Source organism: Pangasianodon hypophthalmus, chromosome 11 (assembly GCF_027358585.1).
Source record: "Pangasianodon hypophthalmus isolate fPanHyp1 chromosome 11, fPanHyp1.pri, whole genome shotgun sequence".
Classification (NCBI taxonomy): domain Eukaryota; kingdom Metazoa; phylum Chordata; class Actinopteri; order Siluriformes; family Pangasiidae; genus Pangasianodon; species Pangasianodon hypophthalmus.
Window position 1 is genome coordinate 10,364,226 of NC_069720.1, and position 27,651 is coordinate 10,391,876.

Genomic DNA, 27,651 nt, shown 5'->3' on the forward strand with positions numbered 1-27,651 from the left:
AGTGAATGGATTAGTGAGTGAGTTATTGCACCAGCCACTCTGCACCAGCATGCAGTTCAGGACTCAGACAGTCTCACTCTTTAAGAATAGGTTGAAAACCTATTTGTTTAGTGAGACATGTTTTGGTGATAGTGGACTGGCCAGATGCTTTATGTCCCAGGTTGTCATCACGCCTGTGTTACCTTTTGGCTCTCAGGTTTAATTATGCTTCCATAGCTAGCCCTGCTGGAGTCCTGGCCTGCACTCTCTCAAAATGTACACCCTTTTAAACCACTATATGATACGTGCATACATTATAATCTGTTCCCTCTCTCTTTTAAGATGTATGTGTATTCCTGATGCCTGATCCTGACACCCTTCTACACCTATGGCTCCTCTTTCTCTCCGCACCTGCCTGATTCATCCTGATGCTTTACTTCTGCTTGGAATGTTTCGCACTTGTGACTCACACTCTTCTGCTGTGGCTGGTCCCACATGGATACCCCAAAACAGCTTATGCCCAAGTCTTACCCTTATTTTAGTAAATAATCTCACGTTAGTCCTGTACACATGAACCTTTTAGAACAGCTGCTGTAATCATAAAGACTGTTTGTTTATCCCAGGACTCATACAAAATTATGTTTATTCTGAACATTCAGCACACTTAGTACTGTTTGTTTTTACTCTTCTACACCTGTATACTGTAATGATGTATAATCCCACTATTCAGTGTCATTGGTGTTTTTTGTTTATCTTAAGGTTCTTTTTCCTTGCCACTGTCATCTCTCGTTTCCTCATCAGGGATCTACATCTGCATTTCTGTATAGCTGCTTTGTGGCAATGTCTCTTAACATCCTATACAAATAAATTGAATTGAATAGACCAGGAAGTGAAGCAGAACCCAAGCAGTGTGCAACACTTCTAGCTATTAGGACTGATTGCAGCACCCGTCCCTTGTTTAGGCTTTTTACACTAGCTCCTACAGCGTAGTTGTGAAAGTTCTTGAGTGTTCATTTGTTGACGCTGCCTGTTTAAGAGCTACTGTTAACTTTAATAGTTTCACTCTTTGCTTCTACTACTCTGGGACTCTGTTTTAACCTTCATGCTCTGTTTGATCCTTGTAAACCCTCTTTAGTTATGTGTTGCTCTTTGCTTCTCATTAATGAATGAGTGAGTTAGTGAGTGGGAATGTGAGTGAGAAATTCAGGAGACTCGTATGGCTGTATTTCCACGAACTATTTCTGCTTTTATGACACAATGCATCTTATGTAGCTGTTAGATTTAATACCACCCAAAATGATCTATTTATGGTGGAGGATTTGAACCGCTGCCAGTTTACTTACAATCCAATCCCCTACTTGCTCAGTAAGCCCCTTCACGATGACTGAGGAAAGCCCCTTTTATACGAGGACTGAGGTTTCACGAGAGAGACGTCATTATTAATGCATTTTAACAAGGAGGAAGAGAGCTCTTTGCCCAGAGTCTCGGGTGCCCCTGAAAATAATCACTTTTGGAAAGTCCTGGTATTTAATGCATATAATAACGGAATAATGTTTTGAAGCCTGGTCAATGGTGTGGGAAATATAATGTATATTTCAAATGAAGCATGTTGTGAAACTTGCCAGTCCAGTGTGGTGCCTAGGTTATTTTGAGGGAATGGATGATGGACTTAATTTGGGGCCAATAGTATTAAACAAAATGACAAAATCCACAAGCAAAATACTGAGTACAAATAATAAGAATTATTATTCTTTTATAATCATACTCTTCAAAAAACAGGAAAAAATAAAGATTTGTTTTTGCAGATTCTGTTTGGAGATTTATTGGATATAGGGCCAGAGTTGAGTTATGTGTGTGTAGAGGCTTCTGTAAATTCCAGAAGCATTTACAGTGAAGTGAATTGGTTCAGTGCTCGATTCACTGCTCCACGCCCTTGCACTCTCTATTAATGATACTGTTGAAACACCACAGAAGCTACAGTTGCGCTACAGTTACATGTGCAGGACACAGTTTGCCAAAAAAAGAGTCATGTCTCACTTATGCATGAGTCTGACCTTAAACACAAGCCAATATTTATTGCTCAATATTAGCTAAAGCAGTTTTAAATCCAGTGCAACTCTCTGACGGTTTGATATCACCATAATATGTCGTCCTGAAACGTATGTTTTGAGCTGTAAATACGCAAAAAAATTGAATGCCATTTGAAGCCTATGTTATATACATAAATATGACACTGCTAATTGATAGTATTGTATAGTATTGAGGATGGAAGCTATATTGTTAAATTAAATCAAATCAAATTTGCAGTGATTAATGTATTTATTACAACTACAACTATTCATGCAACAATATACAAACAATATACTAGCATCCTATTAGGTGCTTATTCCATTTTCTCTTTCTTGTCTCACCATATTGGTCAAACTGTCTTGCTTTTATATTATATTTGACGGCAAAAACACTATTTCCTGCTTCAGTCAACATTTTAAATCCCTGATCTTTTTTTCTGGTTTAAAGGCAAGTGCTTGTGTTTAAAGGTTATCTAGATGCAACACAGGAAGTTCATAATAGTAGTGCATAATCGGAATGCATTACAGCTCCCAGTTTTCGTCATTTTGCCTCTGTACAACACCACAATAGATTTAAAATAAAGCAATCAAGATGCGATTGAAGTGTAGACTTTCAGCATTAATTCAAGGGGTTTAACAAAAATATTGCATTAACCTTTTAGGAATCACTGCCATTTTTTGCAGAATTCCTCCATTTTCCCAGGCTCAAAAGTAATTAGACAAACTAACATAATCATAAATATTATGACTTTCCTTCTCCATACTCTTCTCTTTCCAACAAGTTAATCTTGTTCCAGAACTGGTCAGGCTTTTTTAGAGCTTTTTTTTTTTTTAGTAAAGTCTAATCTGGCCTTTCTGTTCTTGAGTGTTACCAGTGGTATGCATCTTGAAGTAAACCCTCTTTATTTACATTCATTAAGGTGTCTCTTGATTGTAAACTTTGACAATGATATGCCTACCTCCTCAAGAGTGTTCTTCACCAAGGAAAGAATTCTGTGATCATCCACTTTAGTTGTCTTCTGTGGTCTTCCAGGCCTTTTGGTGCTGCTGAGCCCACCAGTGCATTCCTTCTTTTTCAGAATGTACCAAATTGTTGATTTGCCCATGATTGTCCTAAAGTTTCTGATATCTCTCTGATAGGTCTGTTATGTTTTTCCAGGTTAAAAAAAATGCAGCCTCCTTCACTACAACTACAACTACAACTCTTTTCGGCATATTGTGAGTTCCCATGAACAGCTACCAAATGCAAATTCAATGCTTGGAATAAACTCCAGACCTTTTATCTCCTTAATTTGGCATGAAATAATGAGCAAACAGCCACAAACTGCTTATCAGTGAATTGTCTGATTACTTTTGAGCTTGTGAAAATGGAGGGACTTTGTAAAAAAAAATGCCTGTAATTCCTAAATGGTTAATGCAATAGTTTTATTAAACCCCTTGAATTAAAGATGAAAGTCTACACTTCAAACATATTTTGACTTATTTCAAATCAACTGTGGCCAAATTATGAAAATTGTGTCACTGCCCAAATACTTATGGACCTGACTGTAGGTATGTGTATATATATATATATATATATATATATATATATATATATATATATATATATATATATATATATATATATATCTGTGTGTGTGTGTGTTTGTAACTTGTTAACAAATGGCCAAATGCAGTGACAAATGTGAACACATGAAAGTCCAAAACGTCAAAAATGAATAATAAAAGCACAGACTGGCGTTGTGAATGTTATTCTGCACTCGTCTTTCAGGAATGCAGCACAGAGCCAGCACAGAGTGCAGGAATGAAGTGTAAGTGCCAGTGACTCATTAGAAGCATTTTTACTACTTATTAATAACGCAAAAGCAAAAAACGACAAGCCAGCAAGATCCTGAATGCCAGCCAATGGAACGGAAGATTTGGAGAGAGAAACCTATCAGATTACTCAGGCTTACTGTGAAGTGCATAAAGGAAGACTGGATGTCGTTGTGACGAGCAGTGAGTTATTACCTAGATGCCATTTATTATAGGGAGCGCAATGCTTTTGGATTGGGTTACACTGTGCTTTTAAAGCAAATGGCACGGCAGTCTGGAAATGCCAAACGTTCCACTGCTTCTTAATCTGAGCACTCGGACACTTCTCTTGATGGGAAAAGGGGTTTTGGATTAAGGAAAATGACTTCAGCATGAAATGGCAGACCAAATACAATTGCGCAGGTCTTTCCAAGAACAATACGGAACTGTCTCTCCACTGGAGAGCATCTGAGCCCATCTTCATTTGTAGCGTGGCACTTTTTTTTCCAAAACGGTTAAACAAAACTTGGCATTGGGGTATTTTAAGAGCAAAAAAGACATCCATTCTCTGTACCCCTTATCCTACACAGGGTCGCGGGGTAGCCTGGAGCCTATCCCAGGGGTCTCGGGGCACAAAGCGGGGGACACCCTGCACCCTGTATGGGATGCCAACCCATTGCAGGCAAAAAGACATACTTGTTTGAAAGCAATGTATTAGCTATACTATGGTTCAGTGCACTGGGCTAAATATTTCCAATCTATCTACACTGATACAGATTTTTTATGAATTGTTTATGAAGCACATGTTCAGCAATGGTGATTATATGTGTAAGGTCCAACAGTCCAGCAGCTCTTTTTGGTTTTAGTGTAGTGTTATTTAGAAGCATTATTAAATCATATCATTATAAATCTCCTAAACATAAAGTAGAGTGCACTCTCTCCTGGTGAAGGAGGTGTGGCCACTGTGGCCATCAATTCCAGCGAATAACATGTGGCTAACGATTTGTCACTTAAAATCACACCACGTAAGCAATACAACATTGAAAAAAAAATTCTAAACAGTATTCTGTTGAAATATTGGCAGCATTAAATGTATATGTCATACACCGCATCATACTGAGATCATATTGTCTGAGAAAAAAGGACAGACACACCTTTACTTTGTGTTACTTATTGTAAGGTTATAAGCTCAAATACCAGAACTGCTATTGAGCCACTGTTGTTCCCTTAACCAATAATTGCTCAGCTCTATACTTGGACTGGATTCTGCCACACTTGTAAGTCATTCTAATAAATAAATGTTTAAAAAAACTTGACTAGGCAGATGGAAAGAACTGAGGTATGGCACTGAAATGCAATTCAAACAACTGCAACGACTAGCAAGGCCTTCCAATCATATCAAACAATTATCAAATATGTCTACAAAAGTCTAGAAGTCGGTGAGCAAATCCAAGCGCCCGTGATGCCAAGAAAGAAAGAATTACAGTAAGTGTAACAACTTACTATTGGCCTTTTCTAAAAATGCAACCCATTAGTGGCCTCACACGGAATCAATAATTCTTTACAAGCACTCGAAAATATCCTCTTTCCCAGCATGTGAAACAATATGTCGGCTGGCTGAGCTGTAAAACCCAGTATGTAAATAAACCTGCCAATTCTTGCAAAAGAACAGAGAACTCAAAGAATGTACAACTGGCCTCGGAATGTTCGCAAACTCTCTGTGCCCTTCAAAGAGCCCTTTATCCTTGACCTGGGATCAGGCGCTGATTAAAATAAGCACACTTCACTTAACTACCGCAAAATCATAACGAGACACAAAGTCAATATTTTAAAATCGTGCCGAATAGCTCCATCAAATAACTAAAGACATTTATGAAAATCTGGAGGCACTTCACTGCTGGAATAATCCAAAGTGCCTCAGACCAAATACAGTATTAAACAAGCTTCTGTAAGAGTTGAGGTTGTATATTTGATGTATGTATGTATCATATGTTGCGTTAAATCCAAACCCATGTTCTGTCTTTGAAGACGTTTATTCTGTTTCTTTTTTCCCCACCAATTATCCCTATTTTATCTCTAATGTGGTCCCCTGCCAAATCCCACCCATTACCCAGGTCCCCCATCATATGACAGCTACCAACCAAGGAGGGTGAAGGCTAACATGCGCTTCCTCTGAGACACATGAAACCAACCAAACTGCTGCTCATGCTGCATCACAGGGCAGTGTAACATTCAGAGGAAAGTGCTATCTCTCCCCTTCCGCATACATGAGCTCATAGATGATTGGCTCGTCACTGTGATTGACAGAGAAGAGAGCGTATGCTATCCCTCCCACCCAGAGAGCATGACCAGATTTGCTTCCTTGGCCAGAGAGGCTGGGCTTTAGTTAAGGGCTGGAAAGATGAAGGCTGGAAAAAGACCAGGTGATTTTTTTCCCCTAATCTTTAACTGTCCAATCTGGGAGAGGCTGTACCCATGATAGCCTCAGATTCTTGTTCTTGGCTGACAGGAGAGGAACCTGATGTGAAGTATCTAAGAAGTGTGTTTGAAAATGTTTTAGCCTGAATGTATGAGTCTGATTGTGTTTGACTGTTAAAGTGTGTGTGAGTATATATGAATGCCTTTATTTTCTGATGAGTGTGTTGAAATGAGTGTGTGTATGTGTCTTTGAGCACTTACGTTCCTCTAACGAGACATGTATCTGTGATTGGCCTCGGATCAGGTGGCAGCTCGAGCCATCTCCTCCACACACTCCACAGTTATCCGGCTTAGTGTTGCTGCCCAGCTGCCTATCACAGCCCACTTCCTGCGAAGTGGAGAGGAAAAGAGAGCAAAAAGCAGCAGAACTCAGTATGGAGAATCAGCTGTTTATTATTTACTCGGTTTAAATGATTTGGCTATCTCACTAAAAAATGATCAGGCCATTACTGGTTTTAAGCAACAGATCGATGAACATTTCATCATATAAAATTAATTGTACATAAATTCTAAAAGGTTAATGTCATTTTCTGGTCGATGCACATATTGTCTAATAAGTGCTAGAATGTCTGAAAGATTACTTGAAACCAATTTTTTTACCAAGCGAAGGTAGATTAATGTTTGAGTAAATAAAGCAAGCTTTGAAATGAGCATTCTTTCCTGAGCAGTCTTTCTCTATATATTCATTTCTCTCTATCTGTCTCTTTTTTCCTATACACAGCTGCATAGTTCATCTACATAATGAGAAATGTAGTTTCAACCATAAAATGAACATTGTTGTTAAACTAAAACCCAGCCAGTCACAGACTTACCTAAACATACAGTAACCTTAAAGTCCCAGATAATTCTGAACATTAATGTATTGCCTTTCTATTTTAGTCTATGGTTATGGACCATCAGTAAATTATGAGATGGCGACTGAGATCAATAGTATGACTGAAAATGAAGTATGAAGACACTATACATGGGTCAAACTGGGTTTTCGGTCTCATGATAGTGCTTAATTCATGCAATAATGACCCAAGCAGACTCTTCTATAATAGATTTGTTTGTAAATTAAGATGAAATCTTTTCTATGAACATTTACCACAGAAATTAGTTGGCTAAGTGTTCAAACATCAGTGGTGCCAACTTTCCTCCCCAGGCCATTCATACTGTCTAAACAGTAGCTTCTGGAATATTTCTATGCCTTCCATTGAATGCATAATATGAAAGCTGGTATTTGCATTTTGCAATGGTAAAAAATCAAAAAGTTATTTTATATATATATATATATATATATATATATATATATATATATATTTTTTTTTTTTCTCTTAAAAACAGCAACAATTGTAACATGATGCTCCCTCATGATTGGCTGATTGAATAATTGCATGATAATTGAAGGTTTTTGATAAAGTGGTCAGTCAATGTGTAGACAGACAGACAGACAGATGTAAGGGATATAAGACTTCTCTTAATTTGATTTGCTCGTGCGCTGACCATTTGTTCGCTGTGCCTCTCTGAAACCTAGCCAGATCCATGTGGGACTATCCTGAAATTTCCTAGATGCCCACCTCTTACCAGATATGTCTGACCCATAGAGAAATATAAAGATGGAAAGACTCACCTGGCATATGCCATTAATGCACATATCCAGGGAATCTGCTTTACACCGAGTGCCATCCAGCACTTTAGGTGCCAGTTCCACCACTAAGCTCTTCCCTCGAGCTTGGCACTTGAGAGCACAGGGCGAGATCGGGTCATAGCTCACTGGAACCCACTCATATGTCTGTCCCTGGTATTTGATGTCATTGTGGGCGGAGCACTGCTGAGCTCTGAAGTCACCTGACTCGGCAGGGCAGTCCTTATCAGAGAAGGAAACACTTATTAGTTTTCTTAATTAATTAATAATTATTAATTCAGTATTAATTATTCATTATTAATTAATTAATCAGATTAACATTAGTAAATCTTAATGTTCTCTAAACGTTATCAGAGCAGACTAAAAATATAATCATACATCAATGTTCCCATACTTTAAAACAGCATATTATCTTTAAAAATGGGATATCATTTTCAATTTTAGCAATATCAGTTTTTCAATTTTAATAAGTTAATAGCATATTTGGTAAGATCAGGAATTTTACATTTTACAGCTAGGTAAGGTATATACTAAAAATAAGCAACCCTTTTATCTTTTTTTTTTTTTTTTTTACCATGTTCTAGAAGCCTTGCTTCGAAGACATTTGGTTAAAGCCTGCATTTTGCTGATTTCATGTTGTTGTTGTTGTTGTTGTTAAATAAGCGATATACAGTTTCTTATTAATAAAATGACATTGATGAGTTTTTAATCTAGGCAATCCGAAACATATTCAAAATAAATTGTCTTTTATTCATTATCCACAACTGATCCAGGGTCTGTACTGGAAACACTGCGTACAGAGGATGAGACAGGCTGATAACATATTCGATTTGATAGTTAGATACTGTAGGAGACAGCCTTGCCTCCCAAAGGCAATGAATATGTCAATTCATAAGTTATCTTGATGCGCAAGTCGAGCTCCTGGATATCAGGAAATCCATTAAATTAAATCCTAAATTTTAGCCCAGTCTTGACACAGTGTATTGGAAGAGACAAATTCGCATGGCGTAGGATCAGTCTAACTGTCAGACTGCGTTCATCTTATAAAACACCCCCAGCATTTTTATTCACACACAGATATGTCTTATTTAAGAGAAAATGGGTAACTATAGAAAGTACAGTGTTTAATCATACTTGTCTGGGCTGCTTATCTCATGCCTGATCCTGCATGGCTCGTTCAGTAAGCAATCATAAGGAAAATACTCTGCTATCTCAGACAAACATTGAATTTGGCTTGTTGGTTAGTTAATGTTTAATAACCCTTTTGGATTGAATGGTAAGTCAGATAAGCAACAAAAATAAAACTTAACTAACTAGATAATCTAACAAGCTAATTTACAAAACTTAACTAGATAGCTTTTCTACCATCTAATGTACAAACTTAACTAGCTAGCTAATTAAAGTAGCTAAACTACAAAATGTAACTAGCTAATTTACCAAACGTAAAGTTAACCTATCATGCTGTTTCAGCTTTTAATGTCGAATTTTAAAGATTGATATGTCATTTTTACATGGGAGGCAAATGACACAGCTCATTCTGTAGGAATTAGTAACTCCAGCAAGAAACGTTAGGAAATAAAATAGAATTTGTGAGTTTTGTATTAAGTACTTTGAAGGCCACAATGAAAATGAACGGAGTAAAAAGTTTTTTTTTTCTTGGAAATTTACTTGAGTATGAGCACAGTATTCAGTTTCAATAAAATTTAAGTGAAGTACAAATCTTCCAAAATAGTAATTAAGTACAGAACCAAAGTACAATTCTTCCACCCTTGTTCTTTAATAAGAACTTCATTTATTAACACATTATCTTCGATATTGAACTTTCCCTTGCTCTTTATTCCTGAACTTTTTGATGGTTAACTATTTCCATCATTTGATATAGAGGCGTAAATTACAATTTGCACCTCAAGAAGAGCACATATATGGTGCTTATAGTTTGTGTGAAAAGTTACAGACTTTAACTAAAAGTTAATGTCAGATACATTGGCAGTTGCATCGAGTTGTGTTTTACACCGAACAAAAGTAGAAAACTTGGTTTTAAAAAAAGAAGTTTCTGTCACACCTTCTTTCTTGCTTTTCACACTCAAGGGCTATGTTTCCTATCACCCAAAACCTGGCAGTGTGAACAGTAAGTGTGTGACGTGTTAGACACAGGCATCTGGATGTTGGAGCTGGATACAGCCTAGTCTTTATTTAGGCTTCTCCAAGAATCTACTTCATAATCCAGAGTGCAGGTCAGATCATATGTAAACACAGTCACTGAACGCAAATCCTAAAGACAGGCTCTGGTCAAAAAACAACCAAATTAGCAACACACCATCACTATAATTGTAAATTACACTTGCACAAAAATAGAGCCAAATGAGTGTGTTTACATCCACACTAAAAGTATGATCATTATCTGAATTCATCAAATATGCGGATTAAAATATTTATTATAACATATTAGGGAATCCAATGAAGACTCCTGAATTTTCAATAATCAGTAATTAGGTTTTTCAGCACATGTATATTACTAATTTGGCAGCTTTAAGATTTCTACACCAGTGCATGTACTCAGATCTGCTGCCAAAAAAATAAATTAAAATCATCATAGGGTACATCATCATCATGGGATTTGGAAAATAATCAAATTGGAAGATTTCAAATCTTCCAAAATAAAATCTAAAATTAAAAAAAACAATCACAGACTCTACAGTATACACATAAATACTGGTGGCGGAGGAAGACCTATGCTGGATCCAAGAGCAGATGCTTGCCCATAAAAGCTTTTCAAAATAAAGACAGCACAGAGGAAGAAAATAAAGAATATGTGATCTGTAACCATAAAAATGTCTCATGCGGTAGCAAGTTTGAATTCTATGTTCTATATATTTCTTCTTGGGTTGAATTTTTTTAAAGGTGACGTTTTCCAATTATCAGTTCTATCACGTTATTTTGGACATGTAAACATAAAGACATTTAGTGACAGTGATTGGATGTGTGGTCAGGGTGAGGCTGCAGTAGCACTGAGGAACAACAGGAATGCATTTAAGGGATCTGCAAAAGAAAAGAACAGTCGTGCACCTGAGAAACCGAGCCTAGAGCTAACTCCATCAATATGCTGCTAATAATATTTTACGCACAAAGGCCCGTTCTTAAGATCCACATTTTTAACACCATCAGTTTGAATATTATGCAGCGACTGGCTTTGACCCGGCAACCACAAAACCATTCAAAACCACTTCAATAGTGGAAAAAGAGACCACAGATTAAAATGGATGGAAAAGGGACAGATGGCTTCTTGCGTGTTGATGGAGACACAGAGGCTGGCTACACTAGAGACATAGATTTAGATGGAAAACTTTTCTTTTCCATCTATCTTTGAAAGGGATGAAGCAGGGGACTTTACCATATGCTAGACCACAAGTTATTTTATAAAACTGGACAGGAAAATGAAAGAGGTTTCTATTTCTGGCAAGTGTATAGGGGACATACCGTACTGTAGCAAAAGAGGAGAGTTTAACTTCTATAACTGATAGTTTCTATACAACAGAGCCACTGTGAGTTCCTTTTACCATTTATAAAAAGTTCATTCTGGAAATTTGCATTAATGGTAATTTGGCCAATTATTTTATTCAAATGATGATTCATGGTGATTCATTTTGTTGATTCTGTTGAAAGGATGTGCATCTAGTTGTTTATTAGGTTTAAAGCAAAGAAGAAAAAAAAAAATATATATATATATATATATATATATATATATATATATATATATATATATATATAATATATATACACACACACATACACACACTGGAATTTTGAAACGTTGACTATTCAAGATGTTGCAAATTTTAGGTCACAATTTAAATTTAAGCAAATTTGTGATATTGACCATCTTAACTCCTTTGTACAAAAGGTCAGATTTTCCATAAGTCTTATCCCTTCCATTGAAGCATGCGCTCAGATGACACGCTGATGGATTTGATCCCACATGGATCATCAGGTTTTACACAAACTTGTGAAGTCTGTGTCAGCCTGAGTTAAGAAATTCTGAAATTCACGTAAATATTTCCAAGATTCTACTTCTCACCCAAGCTGTTGCTGACAATATCATTTGTAATGAAAACCTTTGTGTTAAATTGAAAAAGAATGCCAAACACTAGTGGTCTCAGACTTTTGACCCCACGCTATGTATATAATTTCTCGCATGGTTCGCCACTGGCCCGGTGTTGGGTAAATCTATCCATAGGACCATCTTTGGGTAATTTTATCTGTTGGGCCAACTGCAGTTGACTTTTGTCCACTGGACCAACATTGGGTAAATTCATTCATTGGACCAGTGTTGGTTAGTTTTGTCACTTAATGAACAAATTCCCCACAGCCATGCTCTAAAACCTAGTGGAAAGCCTTCCCAGGAGAGTGAAGGTTATTATAACAGCAAAGGGGGACTAAATCTGGAACATGATGTTCAAAAAGCACAAACTTTTAGATGTCCACAAACTTTTGGCCATATAATATATGTGTAAACATGTTTTAACATGACTCATATGGACTCACTGTGTTGCTGCATGTCCTGTAACGGATGTTTCTTCCTTCACAATTCCTGCAGAGTATAAAAAAAAAGATTTTAACATGACAGTCATCCTCAGTGATACTCTTTTTGCTGTTGTGTGTGCTGGTGCTTGTAAATGTTCTGTCATGTGGAATACATCAGACACTGAAACCAAATTAACACTGAGTTCACTACTTAGCAATATCTAGTTTTACGGACTAAGGATATCACTTTAGCTTATATAGAATAGATTTTTAACATTCATTTTGGTATCTAAATTTTATATTAATCACAGTTATTTTCAGTATCATGACAGTGATAGCCCAAGTGATCCTCCTCTACTTAGAGTGGTGTCGCAAATACCAGTCATTTTGTAAAACTTATTTCACTTTGTTACTCTCAGCCCAAAATGACCTTGAACACTATTTCTGCAATAGCAAAAGCAAAACAATGTTTTATGTTCATTACAATAATTGAGCCAAGCATATATAGTTCTATGTTGGGGGAAAAAATATTACTACTGTACTACTGCTCCAAAATTTTCACCTGAACAAAATGTACACATTAAATTGCATCTGCTTGTTCATCTTTGTACTTGTTTCTAGACAGCAATGTGTTTCTTTAGACAGGCAAAAGGTGTGATAGCTCTGTGCTGCCAAGCTTCATTTCTAAGTCAATACTATCATGTAGTACGTGATCCTAATGCAAAAATGCTGGGTAGATGTGTCAAATTAACTGAGACTCTTCTCATCAACTCTCAGCCCATGCCACTCGAAGGTGCCCTTGATGTAGTCAGCAGTGTTAAAACAGACAAGCAGACAATGAGGTGAAAGAGTCCAACTAAATGCAAAGTGTCAGATATGCTCAGCATAAAGATGAGTCCTAAATTCTGAGTCTACTACCAAACATTACTTCATCAGGTCTGAAAAAGTCATATTACATTGTTTAAGAAATATAACATTTTAGTAAAATAGGTCCAAAACTACATCCTCAAGTTTTATCCCTTATGTGTAATCATCCCTACAGTTTTCTTTCAATAAGAACAAACTGTTTTGGATTTAAAGAATAATGGAATCTCGTTTGACACACATAAGATCGGACAATTTTTTTTGGTAGTTTTGGTAATGGACTCAAATCTTGAACCCAGCTGCATGCTGATTTTGGTATCCACCTCAATATTTCACTCAATTCTGTATAATAAGTAAATACCTGGTAATTTTCACCAGGTTGTTTTATTCATCTTATATCTGGATTGTATTCTGATGAGATTGTAATCTCATCTAAATTGTATATGATTGCATGTATGAAAATCAGATTGGCATCCAACTTCCTGGTTCTTTGGTTGCAGTTCTTCTGTGCAAAAGCTGGCTGTATCAGAAATCACAACAGATTAATTTAGGACTAAGATTGAAGTGAAGACTAGTGGAAGAAGATCATTCTGTCACCTTCAGTAATCTGGGTTGGCTAATTGATGAATACAGCTAACTGATGAATACACTGTATTATATTGTGATACTTTAATATATATGTGGTAATGGAAGCACTGTGCTGTGATGTAACATATTGTGAGTGGTTTTGGTTGTTAAATGTGGTTAAGAGAAATGAGTGTATTTACATTTGTATTACATCTGGCTAAAATGCATCTCAGATATTCTCAGCTGGATTGAAATTAGTTTTTATGTGGATAAGGAAGAATAGAATCCCTATCTGAAAATAACTTTTATATACAACATATATGAAAAGTGAAAACGGGGTCAAAATGAAGATTTGCATAACCATAGTATTATGATAATAGTGCAAAAATGTTCTTCCATTTCTTGAATATAAACTTAGTTATGTTATGCCTTCAGTAAAACTCCATTAAAAGACTTAGTTTAAATAAACAAAATAATTGGCTGTAATATTTGTCTTGTTTTGGTAAGCCTTTCAAAAAGCTCATTGTATTAGTGTTTTTATGATCATTTTGGAGACAACATCAGCTTGTCAGCATGCATCTGGCAGATGTGTACAAAGTTATCCATACTAGTCAGTATACTACAGTAAAAAAGACAGAAATGTGTTTACTTATTTAGGGAAACAAAGCCAGCTAAGTTCATTAGAAAATCATGGGTACAAACAAAAAGAACTGTAGAATCGGGCAGGACTGTGATTAATAAACAGTCCCAAGCACACCTCTACATTGAATACAGCATTATTAAGCCAATATTAAATGAATTCATAATACAGTTCACAATGACTGCATATCATAAGTTCATCCTTAATTCATAAAACACTACAATAACAATATGGTCATTAATAAAGTTTGATTAAGCAGCCACAGTGTCAGGGTTGGTGGGGTTCTGCGGAAAAACCCAACATGAGACATCTGCATCTCATACGAAACTCAAAACTCCTACAAGAATACATCTTTGCACACAGGAAGTATTCAATTATAATACAGATGTTCCAATCTGGAAGCAGCGGGCAATGAAGCGGGTAGAAGCAAGTAACGAGACCCAAAACACAGGCTAATTGGAACATTTTTGATTCTAAGGCACATCTGGGCCAATTAGCTTCCTCCACTGCAAGTAGCCGAGTACAAATGATGCATGTCTTTCAACTGAACTGTGAAAGATGGAGTGCTAACGTTTTCGACCTGAGGTTTCGGACCAGTGGAAAAACGCTATTCAAATGTTATTCCAGAAAATAGAGAAATACTCTTGTGAATGCAATTATTGTGCAAGTTAGTATATTGCAGTTAGACTTTATTTTCTTCATAATAGGTGAAAAGCTTATCACCATTGTGTCCTAATCATCAATACTGAGATCAGCAGAGACACTCATTCGTTCATCCAAATCAGTGCTATTGTTTTAAAGCAGTACGGACAATAATGAATAACTTCTATAGCAGTGCATTAAGCCAATAAAAGGTCCTAGTTTTAAAGAGACGTGAAAAATTACCACTGTGTGCTCACACAGCTAAACAAAATAGATCCTTCTCAGTTAGAAATAACATATTCTTTACTAATACGCATCAACCGAGTAAGATGTGTATTAGTTTTTGTCAAACTACAGTGCTGTTGAAGGTGATTTATTTTCTATGACTGCAGCTCGGACAATAGTGCAGACTGTAATTCCAATGACATGTTTATATTAATGAGCTTGTTCTAATGTGTTATTGTTTCTGTAGTATGATATGGCAGACAACTGTATGATCATTGAGCGTGAAACTGCTGGAGAACTGCCTATAGTTACATTTAACATTGTGGAGTGTCCATGAGACAAGTTAAAGCCTGTTATCACCTATTTTATACTAGCTATAAAGTCTTTCCCTCACCAGAATCTTTTTGTCTCTTTTGGAGTTAATAAGACAAAAAAAAACACAGCTTGTAAGGAGACATTTATTTAACATTTACGAAAGGGTGCTTTGTAACAGTCAGTAAGCTTTCCGCCACAGGAAAAACTTCAGGAAAGAGGATTTTCTTGGTAACATGACAAGCTGCAGAGAGGTTTTTTTATCTTAATAACTGCAATAGAGAGAAAAAAGAGAGGCTTGTGAAGGAACAAGTGTTTATATTTGCCACAACATAAGTGATAACAGGAATAACTTGTGCCTCATGGACACGCCACAACATTAAATGTAACTATAAATGGTCAAAAAAGCTTGATATGCTTTTGGTTGGCAAATCACCGTGGGATACAGGGAACATTTCAGGACATATGTTATTGGAAAATAATCAACAGTAACTCCACTCTGCGCTATACTACCCTGTCATGGATTCATTTCCTATATGGGCATACCCCATCGTGTTTTATTCCTTACCTAACTGATTTACTATAAAAGACCATGGAGTAAGACTAGCATACCTAACTACCTAACTGATTTACTATAAAAGACCATTTGTTATCATCCCTACTGCTTTCAGCTAATAATATTAAACATCAGAATAGAATCGAGGAATGATGGAGTCTATGATTTTATAAAATTCAGTGTTTCAAAAAGAAACAGTTCTTGGTAGTGCACTTAGAGTTTTGACCTAGGATTAATATAGAAGAAAGAAATTTCTTTTATCATAGAGTGCACAGTTTAATCCCTGCAGTGAGTACTACAGTGAGAAATCACATTTTTTCCAATAAAGAAATTGTATAAAATTATCATAATTTAGCAAGGGAGCAAAAATATTATAAGAATGGAACTTCTTTCATTATTTCTGAGGATTCAGCAAGTTTTAATGAGTTTCCCCACAATGCATTGTAAATTATGCACATAATGAAGGAATTTCTGACACTGCTGGATTCTCTATCATCAAATGAGCACTTGAATGCATAATTAACAATGTCAATTTTCGTAGCCTAGAGAGAACACTAGCAGAAGTTGAAAAGAAAGGAAGTGAAAAAGAAACATCAAGTATGAGAGAAATTCTAGAAATGGCCCACTGCTTTTCCCTCTCTCATGCCAACCATAACTGAGATGGCTCTGACATCAGACCGGCAGCTGTCTTCATAACTGTACATTTCTCTTCACTTGAATTACCTGATGATGGGCAGACAGACTGAGCTGTAGAAAATTAAGGAAAGACTGAGGGATGATAAGTAAAAGAATAAATATCTTTAAAAAAAATAGGAAGTGTTGCCAGGAACAACTGTACACCATGCAATTATCTAATCAGCCAATCGTGTGGCAGCAGCGCAGTGCATAAAATCAGGTAATATTTAGGTATTCAGGGAATATTCACATCAAACATCAGAATGAGGACAAAATGTGATTTCAGTGACTTTGACTATGGCATGGTTGCTGGTGCCAGAAGGGCTGGTTTGTGCATTTCAGAAACTGCTGATTCTCTGGGATTTTCACACACAAGTCTCTAGTGAGTGGTAGTTCTGTAGATGGAAACACCTTGCTGATGAGAGAGGTCAGAGGAGAATGGCCAGAATGGTTCGATCTGACAGGATTGCTACAGTAAGTCAAATAACTATTCTTTACGTCCGTGGTGAGCAGAAAAGCATCTCTGAATGCACAACTCATTGAACTTTGAGGTGAGCTACAACAGCAGAAGACCACATTAGGATCCACTCCTGTCAGCCAAAAACAGGAAACTGAGGCTACTGTGGGCACAAACTCAGCCATTTTTAGGTCCAGTTTCGATTAACTCTGTAGTCACAAATGACTGTTCTTGATTGTAGATAATTCAAGATTTTGGCCATATAAAATTGATGAAATTTTACATTTCACAGAACACACATACTGTGTAACAGTAACAGTCCTTGAACATCCTTGAACATTACTCACTGTGATAGTAATGCAATTGCTTCAAACTGAAAAACCAATAGACAATTTGTACCAAGGTTAAATGAATTAAAAAAACTAAAACAGAAATGATAACACTATACAGGGGGTGTTCATAGGGTAACATCACACCTGCATTAGTCTCGCAGGGCCAGACGTGATCTCTTATCAAAAAGGTAGGGAATTGTGGCAAGAACAAGCAAACACTGTTATGCCTGCAAGCTTTCTCTCTGTTTTCTCTGTTTTCTCAACATGCACAACAAACAGATACAGGGTTAACTAGTGTCTTATGAATGCCGAAATCATGAGGCATGGATTAGAACAAAAATTTAGTTTTTGAGTAAACTGAGTATATTGTTCACTATGTTCCCACCAACATTTAATTCAAACTTTCTCACTAGCATCTCCAGACATGTATACCTGACAAAAACCTACATAAACATTCATAAAGGCTTATTCCAACAAGCTTTAGTCAAAGACTCATTTCAAGATGATGTCGAGCTATATATTTTTTTGTTGACATAAGGCTGTGTTATGACATTTTCTGGGCTGACTTATGTTAGAACCTCAGGACAGCTGACTTTATATCTCAGTGCACTTCTGGTATGTTAAACTGATATAATAGTGATGTCAAATGTCAAACCAAAAATCCAAATTAACTTAAATTTAGGGTCAGAGAAATATGCATGACTCATTATAGTGTCATGATATTGCATTATGTATACATAAGTATCTTAATAAATAGTAAGATTAAAGTTGCTTTACTTAATGGACAGAGAAAATATGCATAACTTTGCTGTTAAAGTGTCATGATATTTCAATAAGTATTCATAAATATGAAACTCACTTTACATAAGAGCCAGTGATCATGTACATAACATGTTACAGTGTCATGACTGTCAGTAATAAAGCCGTCACTATGTTTTCATGTCAAAGTTTCCACCAAGTGCCATGTTAAGCTTGGGCATTTGTTTTCAAGTTGTCTTTGAAGGATGTCTTTTAGAAGACTTCAGCTTTGTTCAATTTTTGTAGATCAATCTTAATTTGGGAAGCTACATCACACCTTTACTATTATGTTTACTGACAAACCTTGTTTCACAATGTGTATTTTGTGTGTGTGTGTGTGTGTGTGTGTGTGTGTGTGTGTGTGTGTGCGTGTGTGTATGTGTGCATTCATACATTCCTCATCAGACAACAGTTAGGTCAAAACTTGCAATCTGTCCCCAGTACTAAAGTAACTATGAATAATTTATGAATTAAGAATAAATTCATAATGATGAATTAATAATTGGACTTATCCATTCATTAAAAAATGAAGTGTGTGCAAACTGCCAACTAAGTCATACAGTATATGAATAGCCATTAATAATGGTATTATAATCTTGTTACCTCATTCTCTTCATTAATATCATGTCTTATACAGTATTAATAATGATCATTTACATGGTTTTTTTGTACACAATGTAGGTGAACCAAAACATTAGGCTATTTAAGTAACTTGGGACAATTGTCAAACCAACACCACAAACAAGTTGCTTTGAGATCAAAATCAAACCACTTTTGCAAGGTCCTATTAAAAAAATGTTTATGATGATGATCTTGCAGGAGGTTGATCCATTCAAACACACAGTAAATACAGTGGCATGTGTAAAAGTAGTAGTTAAGGCCTAAAAGTAGTTGTTAAGGCCTACCTTTGTTTATATTCTATTAAAAACTGTATGTTTCATACCACAGTTGAAAATTTTATCAATACGTATAGTTCATTCGTAGCGTTTAGTTTACAATTGGTTGTGTTGGAAAATAAATATTCAAATAGTTCTTAAATTTACACTGTAGCCTCAAGTTTGAGATAACCTAGATTCATCTAGATTGTTTCCAAGCAGAATAACATAACCTTTATTAATACTGCATACTGTCATGACAACTAACAGAATTTTAAATGAAAGCTTATGATATACAGAAAAATTACAAAGAAACTATACCACTATATGGGTACAGTATTTGGTAGATCTCCAAATGTGGTGTAGAAGAAATATGGAAAAATGTACTTCCAAAAAAGATCTAAGTGTGGGTATCAATAGTGGTTGCTGGGCAAAATTATTCAGCATGACTCATAGAAGAAATCGTGTGGATCTGGGCCAATAGGGAAAGCTTATTGTCATCAATCTTATTCAAAAATAGTAATATAGACAGTATGACAACAAAGTGAGAGATTTTGAATCTGTAGAAGTGGAAAAGTTTGTGTGTATAAGTTGTGGGAAAATTACTAACCCTCCATTGAGACATCTCCGTAAAGAATAAGAGGCTCCTCCTCCACAGGTGCGAGAGCAATCGCTCCACGTTCCCCAAGCATCCCATCCATTGTCCCTCTCCTCATCAGAGCGTGTGGTCCTTGATGTCTGAAACACACAAACACACACACACACACACACACACACACACACACACACGGTTTCATTCCAAAACCTCTCCAAAAGCATTCCTAAGCCTGATTATTCAACAACAGTCCATTAACCCCATATGCCTTCCTTCCAATCGCTGAAGATCGGTAACAAGAAAAAAACAAAGATAAAGAATTTAAAAAAGGGGGGAAAAATAAGAGGAAAAGACGTTTCATTGGACCGAAACTAGGCCAAACTCAATTTCGAGAAGTCCAAATGCCTCCAACTGTATAAGACTACATAAGCGTCTACAACATGACCTCACTGTATGCAGTGTTTATAAACTCCATGAGCGTTGTATCTAAAGATAAGATCTCGAGCACCCTAGACACACATGGATTTCCTGTACTGAGCACACAAAGGAAACTGGGTTGTGGGGGTGTGTGTGAGGCCAGAGAGAAGTCTCGCAGACACATTTCACACAGTAGGAGAAAGAGAGGAAAAAAACAATACAGTATGTGTATTTTGAATGTCACACCCACTTTTGTGTCTCCTCACTCACATTAGGAAAGCAGCCTTTACTGAAATTCAGCAAAATATGGAACTGGCAGAAAATTAAATGTAGAGCTCCAGACCCAGATCTACAGTTCAGATCACTGCTCATACAACATCTGGTATGTGTAGCATATGGAATAGCAGTCATTTTAAGAAGATATTTAAGTCTCTTAGATCTAAATTGGGTCAGACCGCGCCTCCTTTTTTTCAAATCAGAAAATATTTTGCGGAAAATAAATGGTCAGGCTTTCTATTGCCTGTTTTTCTAGTCATGACTGCACTTCCTGACAGCATCTTTCACCTTTGTGAGGCTGACTTCTTGATCCTATACGTGACCAAGAGTGAAACAGTAACCGATAACCTGCGGACAGTGTGCTCAGTAGCCAATAGTCGGTCATCATCAAGCACCAATGCTCAAGCTTAAGAGTGGAGAAACATTCCACCATCAGTCACATGAATTCAGAACTAATTTACTAAATTGTGCTTTAAATGCTTGATCACAAAACCACCTTTGTGTTCTGGGCTGCCGTGGTGGCATCAGTGTGGTCCTCAGGGCATCCCACATAGCTCCTTAGATCCACTGTTGTGTCTTAGAAACCTGATTCCACAGGAATAACATGTCGCTCAGACAAGCGCCTCAGGGCAGTCCGTTACATCATGTGTTTTGGTTATATCTCATACAGCAGAAGGTGATCATTGAATGCTTCCTGGGCCTGTGTGCCAAAGACCTGTCGAGGTACCAATGGCAGCTGGTGCAATCTATTTTTACCAACCAAACTTGTTTCCCTGTCTGTGTTAACAACCCCAGTGACTTGCTTCACCCTGCTGCAGTGACTCGCACAGCTTTTGCTATCGCTATGTTCTCTTGTATCCCTTGCTGTGGACATTATTTCCTTAAGGGCTAGTGGCAAGTGTGCCACTACACTGATGATACACCTTACATGCTCCAGTGTGTCATATGCTTTATAAACCAGCACATCATTTAATGCTTCCTGGGCTGTACACACCCTGGCATTATGCATAAAGCTTCATCAGTCTGTACTACTAATGAAGTGACCTGTATCCATACCGGAGACATTGATCTCAAGGCTAGGGATTGTGTCACATCTTCAAAGCATTCTTAAATGCACATACTTAAGTGATCAAAAATTAAATTGGTGCATTGTGGAATAGTCTAGACACCAGGCACTTGCCAAGCTGTTTTGGGTGGAGGATCATTTATGGATACTGTAATATTTTATTATTAGTTACTCTCTGTTTGCAGCAGCCATGTGTCTTGTTCAGCAACACAGTCAATCATGGCAAAATTAGTAATGTCATATTAGTAATATTAGAAAGACCATCACCTGCAGTGCACCTCAATGCACTCTCTAATGGTACAGACAATGATGAATAAAGATTAGTACTAAAAAGATTATTAGAAAAAAGTATTAGAGAGCTTGCTATACTCAGCAAAATGAATCCACTTTGTTAACACCTTCATAAGTTGAGAAAGGAAAGAGGACAAACGTGACGTAGTGTACATGTGACCAAAAGGAAACCACCTTGGCAGTCTGGAACAAACAAAAGTAGAACCATTGTTTTTGTTGATTTGATGTGGCCTCTTGTGAAGAAGCTATGCCAGCGGTGTAAAGATAAGCACTTATCTATTATGGTTACAACTCATTTTACATAAGGGTAGTTCATATTTTTTTTATATTCTCATATAAAATTTGGTCCTTGAGATGATAAAGATGCTGTCGCCTCTGACAGAAAAAAATACTGTTCTGATATCGTGCAAGGAAAATGAGACATGTGACTGTTTTGTTCAAACTCTGCCAAATGTGTGCAACTCCCGTAAGTATGTAGTTTATCTGAATACCGATGTGTGCAATTTTTATAATTGCTCATTATGCGTGCTTAACTCTGAATACAACCCATTGTTTGCAGCAATCTAGTCCATAGTGTGTGATTTGAAACATAAAAAGTACATGGAAAGTTCTTTTTTGGCTTCCTGTATTGCTCGGTTTCTCCTCTGGCTCTGTCTTGGCCACACCCATGTCAGCTGCTTGTTGTAAGTCTCACCCATGTCTTGGTGGGCTGTTACTCCAATCAAAGCATAAACAGCTTACAGCTCTATCTATAATGACAGCATATGTCTGTTTCTTGACCCCTAATCCCAAATCTCCTTGAACATGGCTTAAATGTGGTCATTTTGACCAGTTCTGAAGGAGATCCCCTCCTAACTGAATGCAAGCTAGACTTTCCTAAATCCAAATACCATATGGCTGTATTCCATTGACTTGATTGTTCCTTACAAATGTCTCAAAGGCTCTTTCTTTCTCCTTCATGAGCCAAAGCATGCAGTATATCTAAGGAATCTAAAAAAGAGATCTTATAGACTCCTGTATACTCAGAAGGGAGGTGAATGTTTCCTGTAATGTCCTTTTCCAAACACCACCCTATTGGGTTTTAAGAACCGAAACTGATCCACATACTCTTGCAACATATTGTTCCTGGACAGTACTTCCACAAGAACTGAACTCCAGATCTCTCCTCTGAGTAAAAAACACTCAATTATTCACTGACATTATTTATAATTCACATAATTCACCTTTCAACAAGTTCTGACACCCCCGCCTAAGACCTAATGCCCCCCAAATCCACAGCCTTGAACATGAGCTGGGCTTTCCCTGAGTTTATTATCCACTTGAAGTCCCATACATTGTTATTCCATTTACTCATGAAGACATTTCCTTAAAAATGTCCTGAGGGCTCAAAGGAACTTTCTTACTCCATCATGAGCAGTATATCTGAAAAAAAAAACAAAAAAAATCTAAAGAAGAGATCTTGAAGCATCCTGTACACACAGGGGGCAGGTGAGTATGTCCTGGACCCAAAAACTGAGCAGATGGAGGAAATTTGGCTCTGTGGTACAGTGTGAGATCAGCAAGCAATCCTACATTTCCATAGAGGAATAAGGGATGATAAAAAGATTATGGAAAGAAAGAGAATCAGTGACAAGACAACATAGTCTTAAATTCTGCTATTCTGTCTGTATTGGGACTGTGCATGAAAATTGATCCATTTAACACCTTTTGTTGAGTTCTAACACTATCTCCAAATTGCTAATTGCACTTTCACTGTATTTACTCATGACATTTTTATCCAAAGCAAAAAATAAGGCAGAATCACAATGCAAGAAATTATCGATTAAGGATTTTGCCCAAGGGCCCAACTCTAGCTGTTGTGGGATTTTCCACCAACTGGCTAATGCCCCTAAAACCATGGCCTTAACCATAAGCTTAGCTTTTTCAGTGTGTTACTTACCCAAACCAAATCCCATATGTAGTTATTCCATTTACTCATGTAGACAACTCTTTTTGTAGATCGTCATGTAGCAATCCTTCTCATCTGAAGGATTTTGGTGCAAATTACAATAAGGCAAACAAAGCACAGATATTTCAAATAGAGCTGTTAAAACTGATCTTAGCAACTGGATCACTGAGCATGAGTGACTTTAAAGTGCAGTATTAAGTAGATGATTTTATAATGTCTCTAACCTTAGCCTCAAATGATTGGTCTGTAAACCATAAGCTGTTCTTTATTTCACAAAACACTTCAATCCCATCAAGGGCATTGCAAAAACTTGCAATTCCTGTATCATTTTTCCTATATTGGATGTCTTAGCACACTGTATGATATTATAAATATGCTTTATCTGATTATTGGGAAATTAAGAGTTTGATATCTATTCTGGGATAGTATACAAATAATACATGGATTTTCTGACCTCTAAATTTTTTTTTTTTTTTAGCAGAAGCCTTTATTTGTCACATATACATTACAGCATTGTGAAATTCTTTTCTTCGCATATCCCAGCTTGTTATGAAGCTGGAGTCAGAGCGCAGGGTCAGCCATGATACAGTGGAGCAGAGAGGGTTAAGGGCCTTGCTCAAGGGCCCAACAGTGGCAGCTTGGCAGTGCTGGGTATTGAACCCCCCGACCTGCTGATCAGTAGCCCAGAGCCTTATCCGTTATTAGTGAAACAACTGCAGTGAATTCCTCAATCTCGTGGTGAGGTCATATCCTCACATGTCTTCTCATACCACTGCTATACAGATGACACTCAACTCACTCTCTCCTTCCCTCCCTCAGACACTCATGTTTCCACTCAGATCTCAGCATGTCTGGCAGACATCTCATCATGGATGGCAGCTCATCAGCTGAAACTTAATCCCAGCAACACGGAACTGCTTTTCATCCCAGGTGATTCATCCGCACATCAGGATATAGTGATCTCCCTGGACAACTCTCTGAGCTCACCTTCGGTCACTGCATCCAACCTTGATGGACAATCAACCCTCCTTTTCCTCTCACATTGCTAATCTGACACACTCATGTCAGATGCAGCTGCACAAAGTTCTCCCACATCACCCTATTGCAATGCTCCCTCCACCTGCTTCCTGTAGCTGCTCACATTAGATTTAAAACACTCATGCTTGCCTACAAAGCCAAAAACGGACCAGCACCCACTTACCTTAAAGCACTATCACACCCAGCACTGCACTACACTCCCTCTGATTCTCTAGCACTGCCTGATTGGTCCCACCATCTCTCAGGGTACACAGAAGACTCAAGACTCTTCCCTGTTCTGGCACCTAGGTGGTGGAATGAACTTCCCCTAGATGTCCGAACAGCTGAGTCACTGACAGTCTTCAAATGACGTCTAAAGACCTACCTCTTCTTGTACTTAAATTAGTGCTAAGTACTTAGTTACTTTAGTTTAAATACTTAAATTAGCATTTTAATCTAAAAATTGTGTTGTCTATGTACTGTTCTTACTATGTTATCTCCCCAACAGAGTTTTATTGACTGATGGTATTCTTAGTCTGTATCAGTATCAGGATATATTTACTGATAGAGACTTCAAAGCACTTCTGTAAGTCGCTCTGGATAAGTGCGTCTGACAAATGCCATAAATGTAAATGTAAAATCATGGATTAGGCTTCAATATAGCGTGTGCTATCCAGCGCTACATGTGTTGGCCGTGTGTGTCTTCATTCCTGAAGTTGGACAGCCATGTTGGAAATTCAAGAGCTTGTTCTACAGCAGCTCAGATTAAAGAGTCTATCAGCAGCTGCCAATGAAAACATACTGTTCCACAAGACATGGGTTCAAACCATAGAACAGCTTCTCAGCTGGCAAACTCTTAAACTCAGTAAAATCTTTTCTGCTGGCCATTTCCTTGTATATATATATATATATAGAGAGAGAGAGAGAGAGAGAGAGAGAGCGAGAGAGAGAGAGAGATAGACAGACCTTGGATGGGACACCAATCAGGGCACTACACCCTCATTCACACTTGGGGCCAATTTAAACTGGTTAATCTGGCTGCTGGCATGCTTTTGGGAGGTAGGAAGTAAACTGGAGAACCTGAAGGAGTACTCTGCTTAGACTTCCTGCCATTCTATAATGAGTGAGGTAGAATCTGCATGGGTGGCAGTGAATGCATAACCCTAAAATGCACGACGTTTCCATGAACAAGCTGATATATAGCAAACAACGCCAAATTACTCACCTCAGACAAGGGTAACTGTAGACAGCAACTTTCCTCTACACCCTTTTGAAGCCATGCTTGGTTATGTTCATAATGTGTGTTGGTAGCTGACAGCTAGTTTCATAGGACCATTTTTATTTATCTTCATTAATTCACAAATCGTTTTCTTTGTGCACTGTTCTGCTAACGCATGCACTGTTCTGCTAACGAATGCACTGTTCTGCTAACGCATGTACTGCTGGCCCCCGATATTAAGCCAATGTAGTGGAGAATTTGATCCCATTGTTTATGGACAAACATGGATCAGTTAAATGTTTTAAATAAGGTTCTTCATGTTACTGACTGCTTATTTTCGGGTTCAAGTCCCAATCCATCCGTCTAGTGGTGGAGAAAATTAAGAGTAGGTACTTAAGCTGTGTTGTTTTGAGATCTCTGATTGCAGTTTAGCTAGGGGCAGTTCTCAGGTGAGGTCACTTAATCATTGTACAATGACATCCACAAGACTACAATGAGAGGGTGATTGAGTTGTTAGTCTATAACATTAGAACAGCCAAAATATCAGAAGAAAAAACAAACATATGCTCTATCTGTCTTTTCATCCACAATATACATGTCCTCTTAGGAAGGGAAGATTCACTGCAAATCAATACATAGTTATATTGACCGATCATCTTTATCCTTTATCCTGTGATTAAACATCTCTATCCTGATGGGCATAATCTCTTCCAGGATGACTCCACCCCCATCCACAGGGCTGACTGAATGGTTTGATGGGGATGAAAATGATGTAAATCTCATATTATGACCTTCACAGTTACCAGACGTAAACCCAGTTAAACACCTATGGAAGATTATTGACTGTGCGGTTAGACAGCGCTCTTCACTACCACCATCATCATCATCATCATCATCAAAATACCAGCTAAGGGAATATCTTTTGCAACAATGCTGTTCCTCCCTCCAGTATGGTTTAATTTGTAGCATCAAGTCTAAGGCACACTGAAGCTGGTTCTGATGGTTCACAGTGGCCCAGCATCTTACTAAACATTATGTTGGGTTTTTTTTTGTTTTTTTACTTTAATTTGTCACCCACCTGTATGTGATGTCAGGGTGAAAACTACTATTTGGAACTACAATAAAATACAGTTAAAAATAAAATGTAAAAAACTAAAATAAAGGTATTTTCATATTTATTTCTTGATACCAGGAAAAAAAAAATAAAAATCACTAGTCAAGAACTAATGAACCTTTAAACCAATTTAAACTTTTTGGTTCTCCTAGAAAATTAGAGTAAAATTAGACACGACTCATTCATGCGAGCAGGACCAATATCAAAGAGGAAAAAGAAGAGATCTGACATTTCTAAGTTATCCATGTTTATTTTCAAAGGTTTCTAAAAAGCTTTCAGAAGTTTATAGATTAGGGC

General features: G+C 37.2%; 1 protein-coding gene across 2 annotated transcripts in view; it reads right to left on the reverse strand.

Annotated features, from left to right (window-relative positions):
- The window catches only part of adamtsl3 (ADAMTS-like 3), a 193,502-nt gene that overhangs the window by 75,542 nt on the left and 90,309 nt on the right, over positions 1-27,651 (reverse strand). For both annotated transcript variants that reach the window (XM_026930622.3, XM_026930624.3), the window contains exons 4-7: positions 20,022-20,149; positions 12,490-12,535; positions 7,933-8,169; positions 6,522-6,648 (exon numbers count right to left, since the gene is read on the reverse strand). In XM_026930622.3, the coding sequence (XP_026786423.3) occupies positions 6,522-6,648; positions 7,933-8,169; positions 12,490-12,535; positions 20,022-20,149 (538 nt within the window). The remainder of the gene's footprint in view (positions 1-6,521; positions 6,649-7,932; positions 8,170-12,489; positions 12,536-20,021; positions 20,150-27,651) is intronic.